At 37.0% G+C, this 18,948-nt stretch overlaps 1 protein-coding gene across 1 annotated transcript in view; it reads right to left on the reverse strand.

Annotated features, from left to right (window-relative positions):
• The window catches only part of MSH3 (mutS homolog 3), a 110,884-nt gene that overhangs the window by 8,295 nt on the left and 83,641 nt on the right, over positions 1-18,948 (reverse strand). The window contains exon 20 of the mRNA XM_032206126.1: positions 18,480-18,637. Within this exon, the coding sequence (XP_032062017.1) occupies positions 18,480-18,637 (158 nt within the window). The remainder of the gene's footprint in view (positions 1-18,479; positions 18,638-18,948) is intronic.

The raw sequence follows: 18,948 nt of genomic DNA on the forward strand, positions 1-18,948 counted from the left end.
AACTAATTTTGGTTGGGGATAGGCATTATGATGCAACGAGCACACTGAATGGTTATGTGCAGTATTTCACTGAATATGTGTTTGCATACATACACACTGGGTACACTCCCACATACTCTGGAAGAAAGGTGATTTTGCACATAAGCTAATTAAACTTTATATTCATTTCACTGAATTAGGCATATAATTCAGGATACTGAGACACTGTGAAATTAAGATTTTTTTAAACCACTTGCTACTGCAATCCCTTTAAATGCCTTAAACATGTACGACAATGTTAAGAGCTATGAACACACTGCTGAATTTCTCATAGTGCCCCATAACCTGGCTTGCACATTTCCTAGCTTGGTTCAGCAAGCACATACTATTGCAAAATTGAACAATCCCCATTTATTGCAAGATTGGATAGATCTACGGAGAACAAGCGATTAGATCAGTTTTTAACACTATTAGCTACAACTAAATTCACCAGAAAAATAAATATTTTTTATGTCTCAAAAACCTCTGGCTTTGTAATGGGCAACTTTTAACCTTACTTTCCAACCCTAGGGTTATTGGCATTATTATTTGATCATTTTTACTTGGTTTTTCATTACGGAGACAGCACCTATATAGCCAGGCAGACTGTTCTGCACCCGTGACGATTACACTGAGAGCTCTCAGTTCTATTTTTTTCTTGTATTGCATTATTTCCACAGAGCCCTCCAAATCATTTAGTCATTTTGAATCTAATTTGCATTTGTGAAAATAGTTTTCAGAACTTCCTCACTAAATGCTCAAGATACAAACAGAAATGAGCATTATCTTTCTCTTGTTAACAACAGCTGCAAAAGAAGCCTTTCTTTTCAGTATCTCAAAACATTCAAATCCAACTCAGCCTTATCTACAGATCAAAAAAAAAGTGTATTTTGAAATGACATACACACTCTTAAATGTCATCCTTTAGAACAGATAAAATTGTTCTTTCTACCTCTGCCCCTTATACTAGGAGAAGCAATGTGATAAGCAATATTATCCCAGAAAGAAGTGAGAATAACTATTTCAATAGTGTATGCATAAAGCAAAGAGTTAAAACGCAGCAAGGCATTACTCCTTAAATATATGAAAAAAAGCCATGATACAATGAATTATTTGGGTCAAAACAACTATTACTTTAACAATTCTCTGAGTTTAAATCAGCAATAATAAATTCCACTAAACTTCTAAAAGATTCGATTGCTTTTATTTTATATATTAATGTATTTTGTCTCCTAAGTGTTTTTATATATCAAAACATTATGCATTTTTCTGTAATGTTCAATGGAATCCAGATGATTTACCACTGTTATCAGCTACTCGATAGGTAACACGTAGGATGTTATTCTGATGAGATTGTTGGATTAGAAATGTTAAAAGAAATATTACAGATGCTCTTACAGATCTTAAAGTTGCCAGCAATTAAGCAACTATTTAAGCAACTATTTTTTTATTAAATTTATTAAAGCAACTATTTATTTATTCCTCTAACAAGGTGCCTACACTGGGATCAGACACTTGTCTAAATTCTATTTGTAAGCAAAAGTAACCATTTCATTAGATTTTAATATTATATTTTTAACTACAGTAGAAAACAATACAGAGAAATAAACCAAGACTAATGAGTGATCCCTAGTAGAATGATGCAGTCATGTTATTCACTACCCAAATTCTCTTTTCTCCCCTCTCTTTCTTAATTAAAAAATATTAATAAAGAAAATCAGGAAAAAGGGTTGCAACAGAATAGGACAGACACAGAAGAAAACCATTAGAGCAAGAGCAACACCACTCAACTTCACTAGCTCTGTCTGTTAAACACCAGCTATTGGAAGCAGTGACACGGTTAATATGAAAACTTCCATTTCTGCTATGGAATTTCTAAAGCCTACGTTCAGGAAAATTACCGCGTTCTGCCCATGAGGAGCATGCAGACATCCAATGTGAAGAGTGCCTCTTTAGTGCTGGCAAGAGATCCATCACTCCTCAGCAAATGCAATTTGGCTGGAAACCACTTGTTACAACGTCTCTTTGACAGCCAACCAAATTTCATAAAATTAAAAGCTTTTCATCTTTTAATATTCAACACATTTATTATGTAAAGAAAAAATACTGGGAGGCATAATCCCTTTTCAGTGCTAGATTTCAAGTGGTAAGGATTCTTGTCCATAATCTCCATATAAAACAACAGCAAATGCAGTGTTTTCATAAATTAATTTTTGGAGGATTAATTAGACAATAGGCAGGCACTACCTAGCTTTATGCAAAGCAGTTAGCACTACATGCATAACCTGTATGTGGCCCCTTTGAGAAGATGATTTTTTTTATTTTTTTTTTTCCCTACAGTAGCAGCATTCAGCAGCATTGCTTTTTTAACCTGCTTTCCTGAGTCAGTGCATGCACACAACATTGACCTTTTCCAGAGCAAACGCTCACCATTCTGGGAAGGTATCCTATGATATTTTGTCCTGCAAGGCTCCGTAAATGCTGATAATTTTCTAATGATACAGGGTATGATACCGCTCAGAAACCCCTAGCATAAAAATAGCATTAACATTTTTCTTGTATCCCAGGAATGTTTATGAAGTCAGTATCCATTTAAAATTGCTCTCAACAGGCATGAACTCATACTGGGACACTGTATGAAGTTACCTCAAAATCTGGTGCTTTCAAGCTCTTGGTCAGCTGGGCAGGCCAAAGTCCTCTGTCAGTCATCCATGAAAATTTTGTAAGGAGGGAGGAAATGAAATTAAGGCCACTGACCTCTTCTTAGAGCTCCATCACTCAGCACCCTGATACTACTGCTCCCCCAAAAAAAGGAGTGTCCTGGAGCAGGGGACAGACTTGCAGACTGGGGACGGCTCACAGTAGTCTGAAATGGCATTATTTTGGAAGGGAGCAGGGAGTGTTGTCGTCGTTTCCCCCCTCCTGAGAAGCGCTGCTGCCCTGTGCTAGCAGCCCTGGGGTGAAAGTCACAACTTGTATGTTAAACCAGAAATTGCCCCAGTGTGACAGACAGCAGAGAAAAAAATGAAAAAATAATGATCTTCTCAAGCAGAAAAATTCATCTGAAGTCCAGAAGTTTCTACTTGAGTCTGTTTCCATGTTATCTTTTAGAAAAAGTTATCCTACTTGCTGCTGACTTGGTTATAAAACAAAGAATACCATGTGGACCCCAGGTATTCTGTTCTTTTATGTTAGTGTGAATCCTTCACACTACCTGTGAAAATGACCAAGCAGTGCTCTGAGGCCTACCAGTAGTAAAAAAAACCACCAAATGAATTCCAAAACAAACAAAAAGGCATTTCCTAAAGCCTTATTTTCATACACGAATGGCATCCCGATGCCATTCATTCATTTGTAGTATATAAAACACTTAATGTTGAAAAAAATTAAATGAAATCTAAGATTTTTCAACCTTGATTTTAAAAAGATCTACTTGACTAAAAGTCCATCTGACTAAAATACCAAAAAAATGAAACCTGCCTGTAACATTGCCTGTTACAGCAGAATAAATCTAATTAGTGTAGAGCCTCTTTGCAAAGGCTGCAGTTATCAAGAAAAGGCATCCAGATTTCCAGGTATGGTTTGATTTCCCAGGGATCAGAATTTGAAGCCAGACTTCTCAGAAGGTACCCATAGTCAAATTATTTATTCATCAATAACAACTAACACTAAAACAGAATTACTCTTTTCTCTGAGCTTATCTCAAGCAGCAGTTGTACAATAATGCTCCCAGCAACAACAAAGAATTTCTTCTGTGGTTCAGAGAGAACGCTGAGAAAAACACAAATAAAATACATGCAGAATGTGACCTTACAATTCCACTCACTCCCTCTCACACAACACCTTCAAAATGTCATTTCAAAGCTCACTGTATTTGAACAGGTGTTATTTAAATTAAAATCATTTCTTTGCAGAAAACTGGTTGGAAAAGTGTGGGTATTACGTGAAGAAGATGTTTGTGAGACCAGAAAATTTGATATTGATGAATATCAAATGTGAATGGCAGAACGCAATCACAATTTCATTTCAACTCTTAGGTTAAGTCTTCCATTGAGCTAGGTTTTTAAGTTTCTATTAGGCATCCAGCTGCAAATTTAGTCAACGGCAGTCTTAACAGACAAATTAAGAGTATTAGACAAGATTTAATGTTAACATATTAACCTGAGGGGTCATTCCCACCCCTCATAATCGCCAAGCAGATACTATAAACACAATTAAAACACAGTCCTGCCCTCCTTGTTGCAAACAGCACTTACCTCAGGTTAAAAATTATTTGTAGTTTGCAAAAGGGTTTCCCGAGAAGATGAGAACAGAAATCCTGAACTGGGACTGGCAAGCTAGCTATTGCACACAGATCCAATCCTACCACATTTCCAAGCACTCAGCACCTTTAACCAGAACAATCATTATGTTTTGCCCACAAAAGCAATTTGAAATCCTGCATATTTTAGAAACACTCAAACTGCTAATGAGAATTTCACAGTGGTTATTCTAAAAGTAACCCAAGTCACATAGCTTAACTTCTGGCTACTTTCCATTTACAATGAAAATTTATCTAGTAATTCTTCAGAAGATAGCATCTGCAAATTTACAACAGTTCACTGGCAAGAAACTAATGCTTCACACTCCCCCACAGAGTACTGGTAAATCATTTACTTCACTTCCATCAAGCTGTTGCAGATCCAAACCAAAAACTAACAATAAGAAAAAAAAAAATCTTACTGAAACTGCAATTACAAAATTAAAAAACAAACAACAACAACAACAAAAAAACTCTTATCCAAAGTATGACAGGACGCATTGTTATCAGGACAGTTATTTTTGCATTTATGGGCAACTTCCGAGAAGTAAATCTGTGCAAAGTTACATGGACGACAGTGACAAAAATTAGAAAATGTTCATAATACAAACCTATTTATACAGCCAACATGCATGCACATGCTCAACTGTTTCTACAGCAGCTTATTTGCAAATTATAAATGAAGAAATACCCACGGTATGTTACCTAATTTAAAAGAGCAGTAGTTGAAAAGCCTGACAATGCATTACTCATTTAGTGTAAAATACATTCTAATTTTGCAATTTATTATAGACATATGATGTTCTAAGTCACTGACAAATTAATGAAACTAGTAAAACCTAAGACCACTATCAATGCATACTTTGCATTATGCTTAAAAAAAAAAAAAAAAAAAAAAAAAAAGGCAAGTCCAAAGTGATTTTAATACTCAGTTTCATAATCTTGTTTTTAACATGTTTTTCCATATCACTAGGTAGCTGAAGTAGCCAGAACAAATCATCACTTAAATCCTTATTGCCTTTTATAACTAGCCAACAGAGACCTGCTGCACACACCGGCTTTCCAGTATACTGAAAGAAATGAACCTAACAGATCAGCTTTCAAGATGTGAATGGCATTGATTTTTTTTTTTTTTGCTGAAAGCCACAGGAAACAAAACCAACCAGAGATTGAAGTGAACATTCAATATTTTAAAAGCTTCACCTCAACTGGCAGAACCAGGTAGGACTGATTTCAGAAGAGCCAACACTAGTCTAATCAATACAGTCACTGAATGACCAGCAGTTACCAATATTCGCTCATTTCTGATGCTTTTTAAGGCAACAGAAGTGCATCTGCTCTTGGGAAAGGTTTATGCTAGATCACCTCATGATGAATACTTGAATATGTTCTTTTCTGAAATTCAGCTGTGATACCCTCAAAAGCACTAGCACTCATTAAAAAAAGAAAAATAAAAAGGGGGAAAAAAAGGTCATCTAAGGCATCACTGACTGTTAAAATAATCCAGCTGGTGGTTCACTCTAAAATTTTCCATTGTATTTTGAAATTGAACTTTCTTGAGCCTATGTTGCACTTTCTCCACTCCACATGAATTGCTTCCTGCAGCAGCTGTCTCAGAGGAGGTGGGCGTCCAGCAGCATGACAAACACACCACGGTCCTGCAGCTGGGCAGATGAGCGGAGGAACACCCCCAGAGCTAGGCTGGGGAGTGGATTTACTTGCTAACATTTCGTTTCACCTTACTCCCATGACAAAAAACTTGGAGCGGGTTACTCTAAGGCTGTGGGTTTTTGAGTAACTTAGGCGAGTGATCAGCAATGCACTTCCCTTCTCTAAGCATGTGGAAAGAACAAAGTTTGGTATGGCTGTGTGTCTTCTGACAGCGAGCTGAACTCCTGCAAAATTCCCCCCTCCTTCTCCCACTAATATTAAGTTCAGTCAATATCCGAAAAAGGGATTGGTTTAGTCATACTGCATTTATGCTGAAGTGTGCAACTCTCAGCGATTTCTGGAATCCTCTAAAACTAAGAGTCTCTTTGGCTGGAAGTTTCACAACCTTCATCAAGATGTTTGACAGAACAAAGTGCAGCAACACAGACACAAAAGCAGAATTAGAACAAGCAATTAGAAGAACATTTTTAGGAACAGAGCCTTTTATGCATATATGCATAATATGCAACAATGTTTTATGCTTAGGTTTTCCAGCAGCATCTGTAAGTTTTATATTCATATACAGCCATAAAGAATCCTGAGAAGTATGCAACCAGCATATAACTTTACAGCAAACTAAGCTGTATTCCTCCAAAAACTGCGGACAGTAATGTAAATTCTGTGTTGGAGGGTGAAAATGATTTTATACCTCATATGTGAACAGATTGCTCTCTACAGGTCAGTCAGGCTTTATGTTAAAAATGTATACATTTTACTGATGGTCAAGAGAAAGAACACATTAAAAGTACAATCATTTTGCTGAAAGATGTTGTAAGACTAGATATTCAAATTAGAGTGTTTATTTGCAAGCCATCAGTGTCAGCCTGAAGAAGCTGAAAACATAATAAAGCCAAAAACACACCCCTAAAACATGCACAGGTTTACACTTACTACTCTCAGCTTCCACTGAGGGAACTCAAGGTAATTAAGTTAATGTGCATATGTAGCTGAAGGATTGAGGCCAAGGGGGGATTAAAAAGCAGGAACTATAGCAACAGCCTAGGGACAATAGCTGAAGCATTTGGCAGAAGTGAACTTTTCCCCTTTAAACCTGTGGACACTCCTGAAAATCCAATTCAAATTGTGACCAGGTTAAATCCTAGCATGGGTCAGTTTTAGAAAGGTAAGTACCGCCATTTCGGGGAAGGAGTTTCAGCCCAGCCTTCCTGTAAAACAGCTGGTCAGCTTCACATGCAAATTCTCTTTTTCCTGTTTTTTTTTCCCCCTGTATACCATTACAAGCATTAATATGCAGCGTAAATTATTTTATATATCTCACTGTAGATATAAGTAACTGTCTGTTATTGTCTTAAACGAATTTTCAAACTTGATTTAAACCCCTGCAAACAAAACAGTTTTTTGTACTTACAGATTTTACCAAATACCATGTATGTAAGCTAAAGACTGTTTTATTAAATATATACATTATTACATGCATATGAGATACAGACCTAACTATGCAGATGCATGTTAGTATGAAATAAATAGACATGAAACTAAATTAGCTCTAAGTACATGCAACATAATTTAATAATATTCTGTAGTTACAGAACACTGTCAGAAGTAGCTACAGTTCAAATGCACTCCATATATCCAAGACATAATAAGTTTTCTGGGAAAAAAAAAAAAAATCATTTTAACAATGCTAACTGCAACTTTTACTCATTCTCTTCTTTTTCAAAAAGAGTATCTCCACGTGATAGAAAATAGGTGCAAATAATTTAATACAACCTCCTTTTTTTTTTTTTCCCTGAAAGCTGAAAATAATTTACCCCAGAAGTGTAATTATATGACTGTAAAGCATAAATGAAAGGCTTAAGTCAGTTTTGTTATTCTGGCAATAAACACAAATACAATTAAGCAAGAACAAAATGAAACAAATTACCATGCCATAAAGAAGTAATATTTCTGAAAATTACTTTTGGGTCTTGACAGCTAGCAAGTTCTGTTGGTCTGACTGTCACTGTTGCTTTCCAGACTAATACAAATACTAAAGCAACTCTTGTTTAGCCTATCTGTACACAGAATTCTAGTATGAACTTGCCAGTCACTTGGGATTGCTTATTATGAACGGTTCCTTACTTCTCTGCACAAAACGCAAATTAATGTGTACAGCAAAAATAATAAGCATTGCCACATATAATACAATGGTGTGAAAAGAGACCTTTTGTTCTGACATTTGCTGACCCTTATCTTTCAGAGTCTAACTGCATGGGCAAATCGAGAGAACATAGTTGTTCTCAAAAGAAAATGTGAACTCCTAAAATTTAAAAAAAAAAAAAAAAATCAAGTGAATAAATAAATAAATAAATAAATAAATAAATAAATAAATAAATAAATAAGGCATCAACAAAGCTTTTGGCCAAAACTATGCAGTTTATAGAAAAGTAACTCTGTTAAATAATTAGCTCCTCCATAGCTTCTGCTTAGCAATCTCTCAAGGCAATTCCTGTATTACACAGGATGCCTGCAGACAGCCCTGGCAACCACAGCTGCCACCTCAAGAACCTGAGCTTTCATAGCTCAGGTTTTATGATGGAGATATGAAGAAGCTGACTAACTGAATCTTCATGCCAGATTTCGTGATCTAGCTGATATTTCTAGGACTGACAAGTAGACTAATCTTCCTAATCCTACTTTGTAAGCCTCAAAAAAAAAAATAAAAATCAATAAAGCTTAATAAAGCAATAAATGGAACCAAGGGATTTTGGAGTTTGGTAATTGGTCTTATGAGTTAAGAAAATAAAGTTCATAAACATGAGAGGTTATAGGTTATTCTGGTAAAATATGACAGAGATTGCCATGAAGGATAACTACTTAATAAGTATGTGAACGCCCATAATCTATGCCACTCCAACCCAAGGATCTGACTCATTTCTGAGGCTGTGGCTGGCACAAGAATTCAGAGAAAGGCACAGAACTTGTGACATGGGAACAATGCTGAACTTCCGAGAAATAATTATTTTTGCTAAAGATTAAAAACAAAAAATCACATATACACGAACTCATGTATAATTCCAGGTATACCTTTATCAGTTTAAAAGCTATTACCAAATCCCAATCAATTTAGCTCCTTAGGAGTGAAAAGCAGTAACTTTATATTCCATTCACATAACAAAGGGCTAAAATCAAGATGGGACAGGCTTGTTTGAAACATGAAGGCTCCCCAAGTCTTTCCGGCACACCAGCAGTCGTTTTGAAAAGCTACCAGCATGCCTCCCCCTTAACAATCAAGGTTAAGCAGGCAGTGTAGATTTGGATGGAGGACCCATTTTTTCATGTTTAGTGAAATCACTGCATAGGAAGTGACTTCTAATCAAGAATGTTTCTAAACCACTTTCAAGCTGGCGAGTTCCTGGGCCGTCTCTTTGCAGATAAAGCTCATCCATGAAACGAACAATGCGTAAGTAGGAAAGAATATAACAAGCTGAATTCTGGTCAGAACGAACCGCGCTGTTTTTCAACCATTGCTTTCCTATTGCTGGGGCAAATAACACAGTTTCTGCTGTGAAGCTCTGAAAAAATGGAGCTTGCTATTTATTTATTATTTTAAACAAGCATCTGTAATTTTTTCCCCTCTGTCCTGGTCCTGTGTTGCTGCCTTCCACTGATCTGCTAGTAAAACCGGAATTAAATAAGTGCAACATTACTTGCTCAGATAAAAAAAGAAGCTGGGAAGTTTTTGCCATCAGCAGTTAGACCACTGGAACACCCATTTCCACTAATACTTGACAAGCCATATTTCACTTTTATTCTTCAGTGATTTACCTCAGATCTCAATGCATTGTGAAAAGCGCCTGGAAAGCATCTCCCATTCAATTTTTGTTCTGAGTGAAACATTTTCTTTTTCTTGCTTCACATACCACTCTACACCGTGCTTTCCAATTTTCTGAAGATTTCCTTAAAAATGTACTCTCAACCAGCCTCGCAACATTTTAGTCTGTTAAAGTAAATCATGCAATTTTAAATACCTTTCAAATTTTAATGATGGTGACATTCCAATGAAGGAAATTAAAAATAAATACAAACATCCAAAATTGATTGCCCAAATGTTTGCAGGTGCTAATAAAGTATTTGCTTTACATCACGATTTTTAATTATACTAAAATCTGTAATGATGCCATAAATACATGCATTTTATCTGCTTAAAAATATTATGCTTGTTTAGAGAGAAAATACTGAGGTTCGTTTACTAGTTTCTTTCAGCTCCACATACTTGACAAAACAGTAATGAGCGTGTCAAATTCTCAGAATTAAATAGCTGTTATTTTTTAAGGAGGTAACATCCAAATGTATATTGGAAGATCTGTCCTCTTCTGAGAATCAATTCTATCTTTTAGTGACCAGACAGACATTTTGAATAAAACATACAGGGGGAAAAAAAAAAAAAAAAAAAGAATTACTGTATGCTTAATGCAGATTCTTTAAAGAAACATGGATTTAAAGGGCTGGATTTCTTTTTTTTTTTTTTTTTTTTCAAAATTTTACTTCAAAGAAATGCTCCATTGCTAAACCCTCCTCTTAGCTTTAATAGCATTTCTTTCCACTTTATCATCTCTTATAGACCATGCCAAAAAAGGGCAACTACTGGGGACGTTAAGAAAACTTTCGTTATTCCTAAAGATCACTTAACTATATCAAACTGTAAGAATTTGCTACACCTAGTCACAGTTCTGCTTTTGTAATAATATACTTGTAGGTTGAATAAACTTGCTTCTTCTACAAGGGAGAGCAATTACAGATGGATAGCCATGCTCTGCTGTACACAGTAAGTAGACTTGACAGAAAAAATCATATTACCTGTGTGCTCTTGAGTGCTCTGCATCTCAAGTCTGTGCTCTGCAGCTGATCATCATGCCAGTGACAATACATGAGATTCTTCCAGCACAAGGAGCAGCAGAAACAAGTATTGTATACCAATGAGAAAGACAACTGACACAGACCCTGCAGAAACAGACACCTGCAGTCCTTGCAAGGGCTACAAAGACAGGTTATGAAAACAGGCCAAAGGCCACGTCCATCCCGCATTCTTGTGGTCACAAACTTTCCCTGTTTCCTGGACAATAAATTATCTTTTAGGTGCCAATTCTTACAGCAGAAAAATAATATGGGTGAAAGTATCCATGATGGCTCTAGTGTCTCAGGCAAAAAATGTCATTTCAGTGTATATAAATGTCCCTTCGTCCCCACGTATTGGCAGTGTGGATCTTATTGCACCTGATTGACACAAGTCCTTTTACTCCCCAGATGATGGAAATGAGGACTGCCAGTCACATCCCTCAAGCAGGGATTCAAATACTGCTTTTTCAGATCTAACATCAAGCTCACATACAAAAGAGTGTACAATGTTCACACATTTAAATGGAATAGCCTCCAAGCTTTGCAGATTTCTGGATCAACTGAAGATATTACAAGGCAGCAAGCCTTGACAGGCAGCATGGGAGGCACAGTCACCAGCAGCAGAGCAGCAGCCTGCATTGAGTTACCCACTTTGAGAAATTCTGTGATGAAATATCTTAGCCTTCAAAGTAGCTTCCTACTGACAAAAAAAAAAAAAAAAAGCTTCATCAGTGTCACCATGTGAAGTGAGGTCTACGTAGAAAAGATGCCATTTCTTCTTTAGACTGTAATGCACAATTTAAATTGACTGATTTGTGCAAAGGGCTGAAAACATAGCTGCTCACATTATGCAGAGAACACAGAGGACAAAAGGAGGTTTTCTTCCTGTTGCCTACTCTGTTTTTCTTAGAAGAGAAATAAGAGTTGTATGGTCAGCAGTCCTGGGGTTACCTCTACAACAGAGTGATGCTCGTGATGTTTCAAGAAATCAGGGTCAGCTGGGATAGAAAAGCCAGACTGGAATGATATGATACTCCGGGGAGACACTGACACAGCTTACCTTGCTCACTGACACTCCTGTGCAAGAGTGAGTAACATGGGATGTGTTTTCAAGCATAGATTCAGCCTATTCAGAGTTGATTTTCTGGACTCTGGAAAGGCTAAGCAGATGAGGGGTAAGTACAGCCCCGTGAACTGTGTCACTACATCCATAATTTGTGAGGACAGAACTGACACTGACAGGGGTACGCCTTCAGATGCAATAGCAGGAGGTGATCTTAGGTTGGTGAACCTCTCAATAACACTGTTGTTATTTGCAGGAATTGCAATTCCTTCCCTTTGCTAAACCAGAATCACCCTTCTTTGCAAGGTATTTATGCCTGGAACTGGATCTCAGCTGTTGGAATTGCATAAAATGACCCAACTGAGGCCAGCAGTGAGGGAGATGTATCTCATTATTTCAGTGTTGGATGAAGCTGCCAGTTCTCCACCAATGCAGAAAACATCTTTTCCTCTCCTCTACCTCCTCCCTCACCTTATAAGCTCACAAAAAAAGAAAATTTTCTTATGTTTGAAGGGCAGTAAGTTAGACCTCTGAGCTGGGGTCTGAAGACTACCTTCACGGACAACTCCAATAAGTTTTGCCTGAAACTGATGGTCTCCCTCAGCTTCTAGATCTGGGAATGCAGGAAGACCACATGCATGCCAGAGACACGTGCAAGTACCTCAGCGTGACACAGCTTCTGCTGAAACAATCAGAAGCATCAGGTCACTGCATTAAGTCAGCCTAATTTATACGGCTCTGCAACTTTGTCATGCTATAAAGACACGTGAGGATCAGCTGCCCAAAGATTTCTGTACTCTACTTTTAGTTGCACAAACAGCTATTAGACTTTTTCAAAATTATTACACAAGGAAGAAAGACGTGCAAGAAAATAACAAAATAGCTATGTAACTTGAACACTGGAACAGTGTCTGAAGGACTCTGTATATAGACACACAAGTATGATCTAGAAGAGCAAATCCATCCCTCCCTGAGGTGAGCAAAGGCCACCTGTTTTCACAATGTTTTATGAAGAACAGTGGAATTTGAACCGAGTTCCTCCTAACTACAGACTCAGCGATTAGGAATGCCTTCTATGTTAAAAATACGTCTAAATCATCTGTTACAGGGATAAAATGTAGGTCAAAGTCGTGCATATCTAAGTACAGATCATGTGATGTGCAGAGCCAATACCAAGACAACTGCCTTGAAGTGCAGGCAACCTGCACATCCTACACAAAACAAAAGAATTAAACTGCTGCTTATCTAGGCAACCTTCAACTACCAATTATTAACTTGCATCGCCAGCCTCCTCCACCCCTCAGTTTTCTTAATATACCCTCTCTGACAATTCAAACACCGTTCCTTTGCCATGATGAAGATTAAAGACAAAGCCGAGACTCAGTAAACAGAAAGAGAACTCCCTTGAAAGAGAGGAGGTGTGCGAGTGGGCAATCCGCACGCATCTCACTGATGCTTCTTTGTACTCCATTAACCTTTCAGCACGTAGTACATCACCTGCAAGAGGCAGCTTTCAAATGCAGCTAAGCACTCTGCAGCACACTGGTTCAGGCAACTGAAGCTGTCCTTTAAATAGCATGGCCCAGCTTGGCTGACGGTACAAAAACCTCTCGGGAACAGGCACGGTGCTGTAGTGGCACTGTGCGTGCTGGTGTCTGACCACTGGGATAAACATTTTACACTACAAGAGAAAGGTAGGCAGGTAAGTGCTCTACAAAGGAATTCCTTCTTTTGCCTCTCACTGTCTCCTAGCGTTGGTAGGAGTTTGTCTTCTTAAAGGCATGCTTTCTACTGAAAGCTTGTGATTTTAAGAATTTGATTCTTAGGACTCCGAATACAAGGCCCTCGGTAATCTGAGCTATCAATTTTCTTGCTTATTTGAACACATTTTAGCTTCAAATTGTTACAGCTTTCTTTGCATCTCGGTTTTGAAAACTGACCCTTACGAGAGCTACTGTTGACCTACAGGAAGTGGATTGAAGGTTTCTAGCTGTAGAAAATTATTTCAATAATAGATCAAGTGCGACCTCTTTACAGGTCAGCTTCCTTCAGCAGCTAAACACTGTTCCTTCTGAATGTGCTATTAGGTCAACAGAATTTCTTTCATTATTTGCTCTGTATGTGTGTCCACACTTGCTTTGTCATTTTAGAAAACACACAGAGAAGCATTATATTGCTATCAATGTCTGAATAACTAAATGAGTAGAAGGACTAACACAAATTGAAGGTTAATTTAAAAGAAAAATTGAACCCATTTACTGCATTAAGAACTTTCAAACATATTGAAGAATTAAACACTCAAATCCCAGTAAAAGTCAATATAGATTGAGCATTGACCTTTCCAAAACTCTTAAATTCCTAGCTATAATGAAAGTGATTAAATGAAATTCTATGAAGCAAAGCTTGCTTGAAAATATTATCCATTATTAAAAAAAATGAAGAAAATATCCACCAACAAAACATCCTCAAAAGACTGTGTGCTCCTTCCTCGTTACATAGCTTCCCTTACAGCTAGCACAGCAAAAGGTCTGAAAAATAGTAACTTATTTGTACAAAACCAGTTTACACATGCATTGACTCATGAAAAAGTGAATATGGATATGTGGAAGTTCAAGTGAGAGACTTATACAAACACTTCTTTACTCAAATACAAAAATTATTCCAAATATAGCTTTAAATAAACATAGAAAAATACAGAGAATTGTTTAGTATCTCTTTATTCTGACTCTTTGAAGCTTGAGCCACTTAAAAATGAAGCAGACCTTTTACTCTATATTTCATACCCCCCTCAACACCTGCTTTCCAGGACGAGGACCAAAGCATTGCCATGGAAATGGCAAGGTTGTTTTTACACATAAGAAATGATGGAATATGGCGATAGCCCACAGGAGCACTCAAAAACCTCCTTAAGTGAATAAAGCAAATGGAGGATTGGAAGAAATTGCTCACGCCCCCCCAAGTTTTCAGTTTGCAGACTTGTAATAGCACATCACCTGGGTTTAGGGGCATTATGCAGTGAAAGGATCTCTCCTTTTCCCCCTCTTTAGGATGAAATTATCAACTCTACTCAGAAATGTTTGGACAAGCCCTAGCACTGTATTGTATTTGTACACCTTGTAATGAAGATAAATCATTGCTGTTTCCACTGTACCTCTAAGCAAGACATTTCCTTTAAACTACAACCCTTTTGCAGCTTTAAAACGTGTAATATAATGCACTATTTAAAGTCAATTTAGAGAAGCTATAATACATAAATACTAAATATATCCAAAGGAATAACCATAGTAGCAATCTTTCAATTTCCATGGAAACCCTACTTAAAACACAAGATACAAAGCCTAGATGAATGTTAATCTCTTAAACCTATATAAATTCACACTTCAAAGATGCAGTCTACCATCAGAAAAGTGACTGCAGAATACAGCATCAATATTCAAAAAAATTTAGGAAGCACCAGAACTGCTGGTGCTCCCGATGCACAGAACTCCTCATACAGCCAGCCGGTAAAGCACCCCTTGCAGCAGGGGTGCTATGGTAATAGCAGCATCTAGAAATACAACACATCAAGGCAGTGATGAAAATAACTTGGAAGCTGACATCTTCCTGTGCAATGTTTTTAAAAAGATTAAAAATATACCGAAGTTATCAACAAAAAAATCCCATTTTCCAGCAAGACACTTATGGCCTGGGGTGGCAGTACAGAAAGGATGTCTGCATAACTGCATCCTATTAAAAAAAATAAAAACAGATAAAGAAAACAAAATAAAAACCCTGAACTGTGAGTGAGTAAAAGAAAGAGCACGAACAGAAATTTCTTCAAGCTCATTCCTTACCAGAACAGAGTTCCTGGCAAAAGCTGAGGCTTTAGAAATGTGTTGTCAGCCAGTCAGAGCATTAAAGAAACAAAGTAGGACCTATCATGTCATATCTGAATTTATTATTTCTCTCCTCCTACTAGGCATTACAATCTATAACAAAATTAACTTCCTAGGGCTAAGAAATATCCTGAATATAACACCACATTAACCTGTCCTGATGAAATTACGTAATTTAAGATCTTTTCCAGAACCCTGAAGAACAAAACAAAACAAAACAAAACATAGAAGTGCCTGCTTCCTTGGCAGTCTCTGAGCTGCAGAATCTGATCGGTTTTTCATTTTCTCACTGGAGAGGGTGAAGTTCACAATTTGGGTATGGTTAAAATGAAGCAGAAGTTAGAAAAAGACAAAGACACCTGGGTGTTGAAGACCACTTTGCAGCTACTGAAGATCAAACACAGTGGGACAGAAAACAGCCCTGAGAACTCACCTACCCAGAGAGCGTGGACGATCACTACTTGGATATATAGAGCTAGGAAGACCCCTAAACTCCACAGGCAGAAGCAAAATCAACATGCAAGCACCCTCCTAAACATTGGTACTGTAAGGAAAGCCACAGCTGGATCAAGATCTAATATGCCACACATACATAGCAAATCGCTAATACCTGTCCCAGCAGTAGAATTCATTCCCTTAATTTACATTATACAGAAGTGAAATGTTTAAATCAGTGCACAGATGAGCAGTTCCACTGCATCTTTTACAGATCTGACCATTTTGGATTTCTGAAGGAATGTATTACATAAACCAGTGTTTTTGCCTCCTGTTACTCTTATGTTAACCTTTTAACTAATGCATGATTATTACTTTGTAAATAATAAAATTTCAATGTGTTCTTGATTGATTTTGAGCCAAATAGTTTAATAAATTACCAGTGCAATGACAAGAATTTAAATAATTCTTTAGTATACTTTTTTGAGTGCTCATCATTTCAATTTTGACACATTTCACATTAATTGAAGAAAGGCATATCCATCTGAGTTTCCAGAGCTAATTTAGACAGGTAACAAAATTAATCCCCTGGATTAGAATCTCATTGGGCTCCAAATTAAATGGTCTGAAACCTCACAGCCAGTAGGTGACATCCCCTAATCCCTTTGGCTTGAAATCAAAAAGCACAAAGCAGCATGACAGAAGGTAAAACTGTTATGAGAACAGATGCAAAAATACCCACAATGCAGAAAAAAAGCTAAGTGGAATCAGAGAAATGCACTGGGAACAGGTGAAACAGATATATTAAATTCAAGGATTTCACACTACAGAGGACAGAAAGCAACTTGTTCACTTGACAGTGGGCACATTACAAAATCACACTCCTTAGTGACCGTGTCACTTTCCTCAATCTTTCTGCTGAAATAATCCTGTTGTAATGATAGTCAAACAAAATTAGAGGGAAAGGGATACTGAGTGTAAGAGAAACACATTTATGCTCTTATGGCTGGAAATTAAGTCAGTGTGAACACAAAAGCAGCACTCTGTGTTCACTGAAGAAACACAGAGCACGACAAAAATAATCTTCAAATTGTTAGTAACATTGGAATATTTTTGCTGTAAAATAAATTACATCTTGTGTATCTCCACATCCTCTCAGCAATGTTCATTCAATCAAATAGTCAATTACTTTCAACATAGGGTAGGGAAAAAAAAGGTAACTATTTTGAATTTTCAGCACCAATTAATTTTGGAACAATAATACAAATTATTTTCTAATTTGTTCAATGGCTTTAGCACTGAAGTGCATCAAAGCATTATTTTGTTCATTTTTGTCATGACACAGTGAGGCATAAAAATACAGTATCTTTGTATGATGGAGCAATCCCATATGAGCAGTATTTCAAATTCTGCGTTAAAAGTTAACTCTGAAATGCAATCTTCCATCACATTTCATGGAGGATAATTCTACCACAAATACATAATCTTTGTGAAACTCAGAACCATAAATAATTATCCAGCTCAAATGGCATCAGTAACGCAGAACTTTTGCTGATTAAAAAAAGAGAGAAAAGAGGAAGGAGAAAAAAGGCTGGATAATCCTTGGTAATACCTGACTATTGAATAAAAGTTCGGACTGTGCCGGTAATCTTTAAAATTTATTCAACGTTATTTTAAAAATGACACTAAGACATGCCAGGTAAAATAAACTGCCATTATGCATTCTTTAAAAGACATCAAGTAACATATGTACAAGACTGATAATACAGAAAAGAGAGTAAGAATAGGGCATATGTGGACCCAAATTCTCAGTCCCAAATATTGGAAGTATGCACAACTGTGCTGCGCAGCAGAAACTGTGACATGATTTTCAGAGTTAACAGCATTCATTTTAGGGGAAACATCAAATAGGTATTACCCAGCAGAGTATTCGACTGAGATGTCCATTCAGGCAGATGCATTTAAACATCTAAATCTTTACTGCGCCAGACACATTAACATTCTTATCCTTTAAAGTCTCAAAAATTCCAAAATAGTTTCTGTAGTCGAACACCTGAACAGAAAACCATGAAACAAAACCTAACAACCACTGTTATGTATTTAAAAATGAAGGAGAAAACTAAGTATAAATTCTAATGTTCTACCTGAAAAACAAAATTATATTTTGATATACACACACCCACACACCCCATGCTGTAGTAAAGTTTTTGTAAACATACAGAAAACTTTGAAAGATTACCTGGTAAAAATACCATCCACAACACCAATTGTTGACTCCTCTGCAGGAACGTAGGAACCAATCTGTGCCATGACAGTGATCAATGCAACTTGCTTTATATAGGAGCTCTTTCCTCCCATGTTGGGTCCAGTTATTATCATGACCCTTTCACCATCTCCCTGGAAACACAGAACAGTGGTTAAATATATTGTCTGCGTATGATGCATATAGAAAATCTGTTATGTATACATATGCTCAGAAAGATACAGGACATGTCCTCAGGATTAAATGTTCTGCTTCTATTTGAACAGCTTCATTCATTCTTAGAGTTCATCACATTCACTTCTCAAGATATAATGAATTCTCAGATGGATAAATCTTCCTAAGATCTCTCCAGGCTGGTGAGAGAGAAGCATAGCAATCGACACGCATTGCTCTGGAGAAATGGACAGAGTGTGGAAGATTTTTCCCTTTCTCCATCAAGAAACCA

Source organism: Aythya fuligula, chromosome Z (assembly GCF_009819795.1).
Source record: "Aythya fuligula isolate bAytFul2 chromosome Z, bAytFul2.pri, whole genome shotgun sequence".
Classification (NCBI taxonomy): Eukaryota; Metazoa; Chordata; class Aves; order Anseriformes; family Anatidae; genus Aythya; species Aythya fuligula.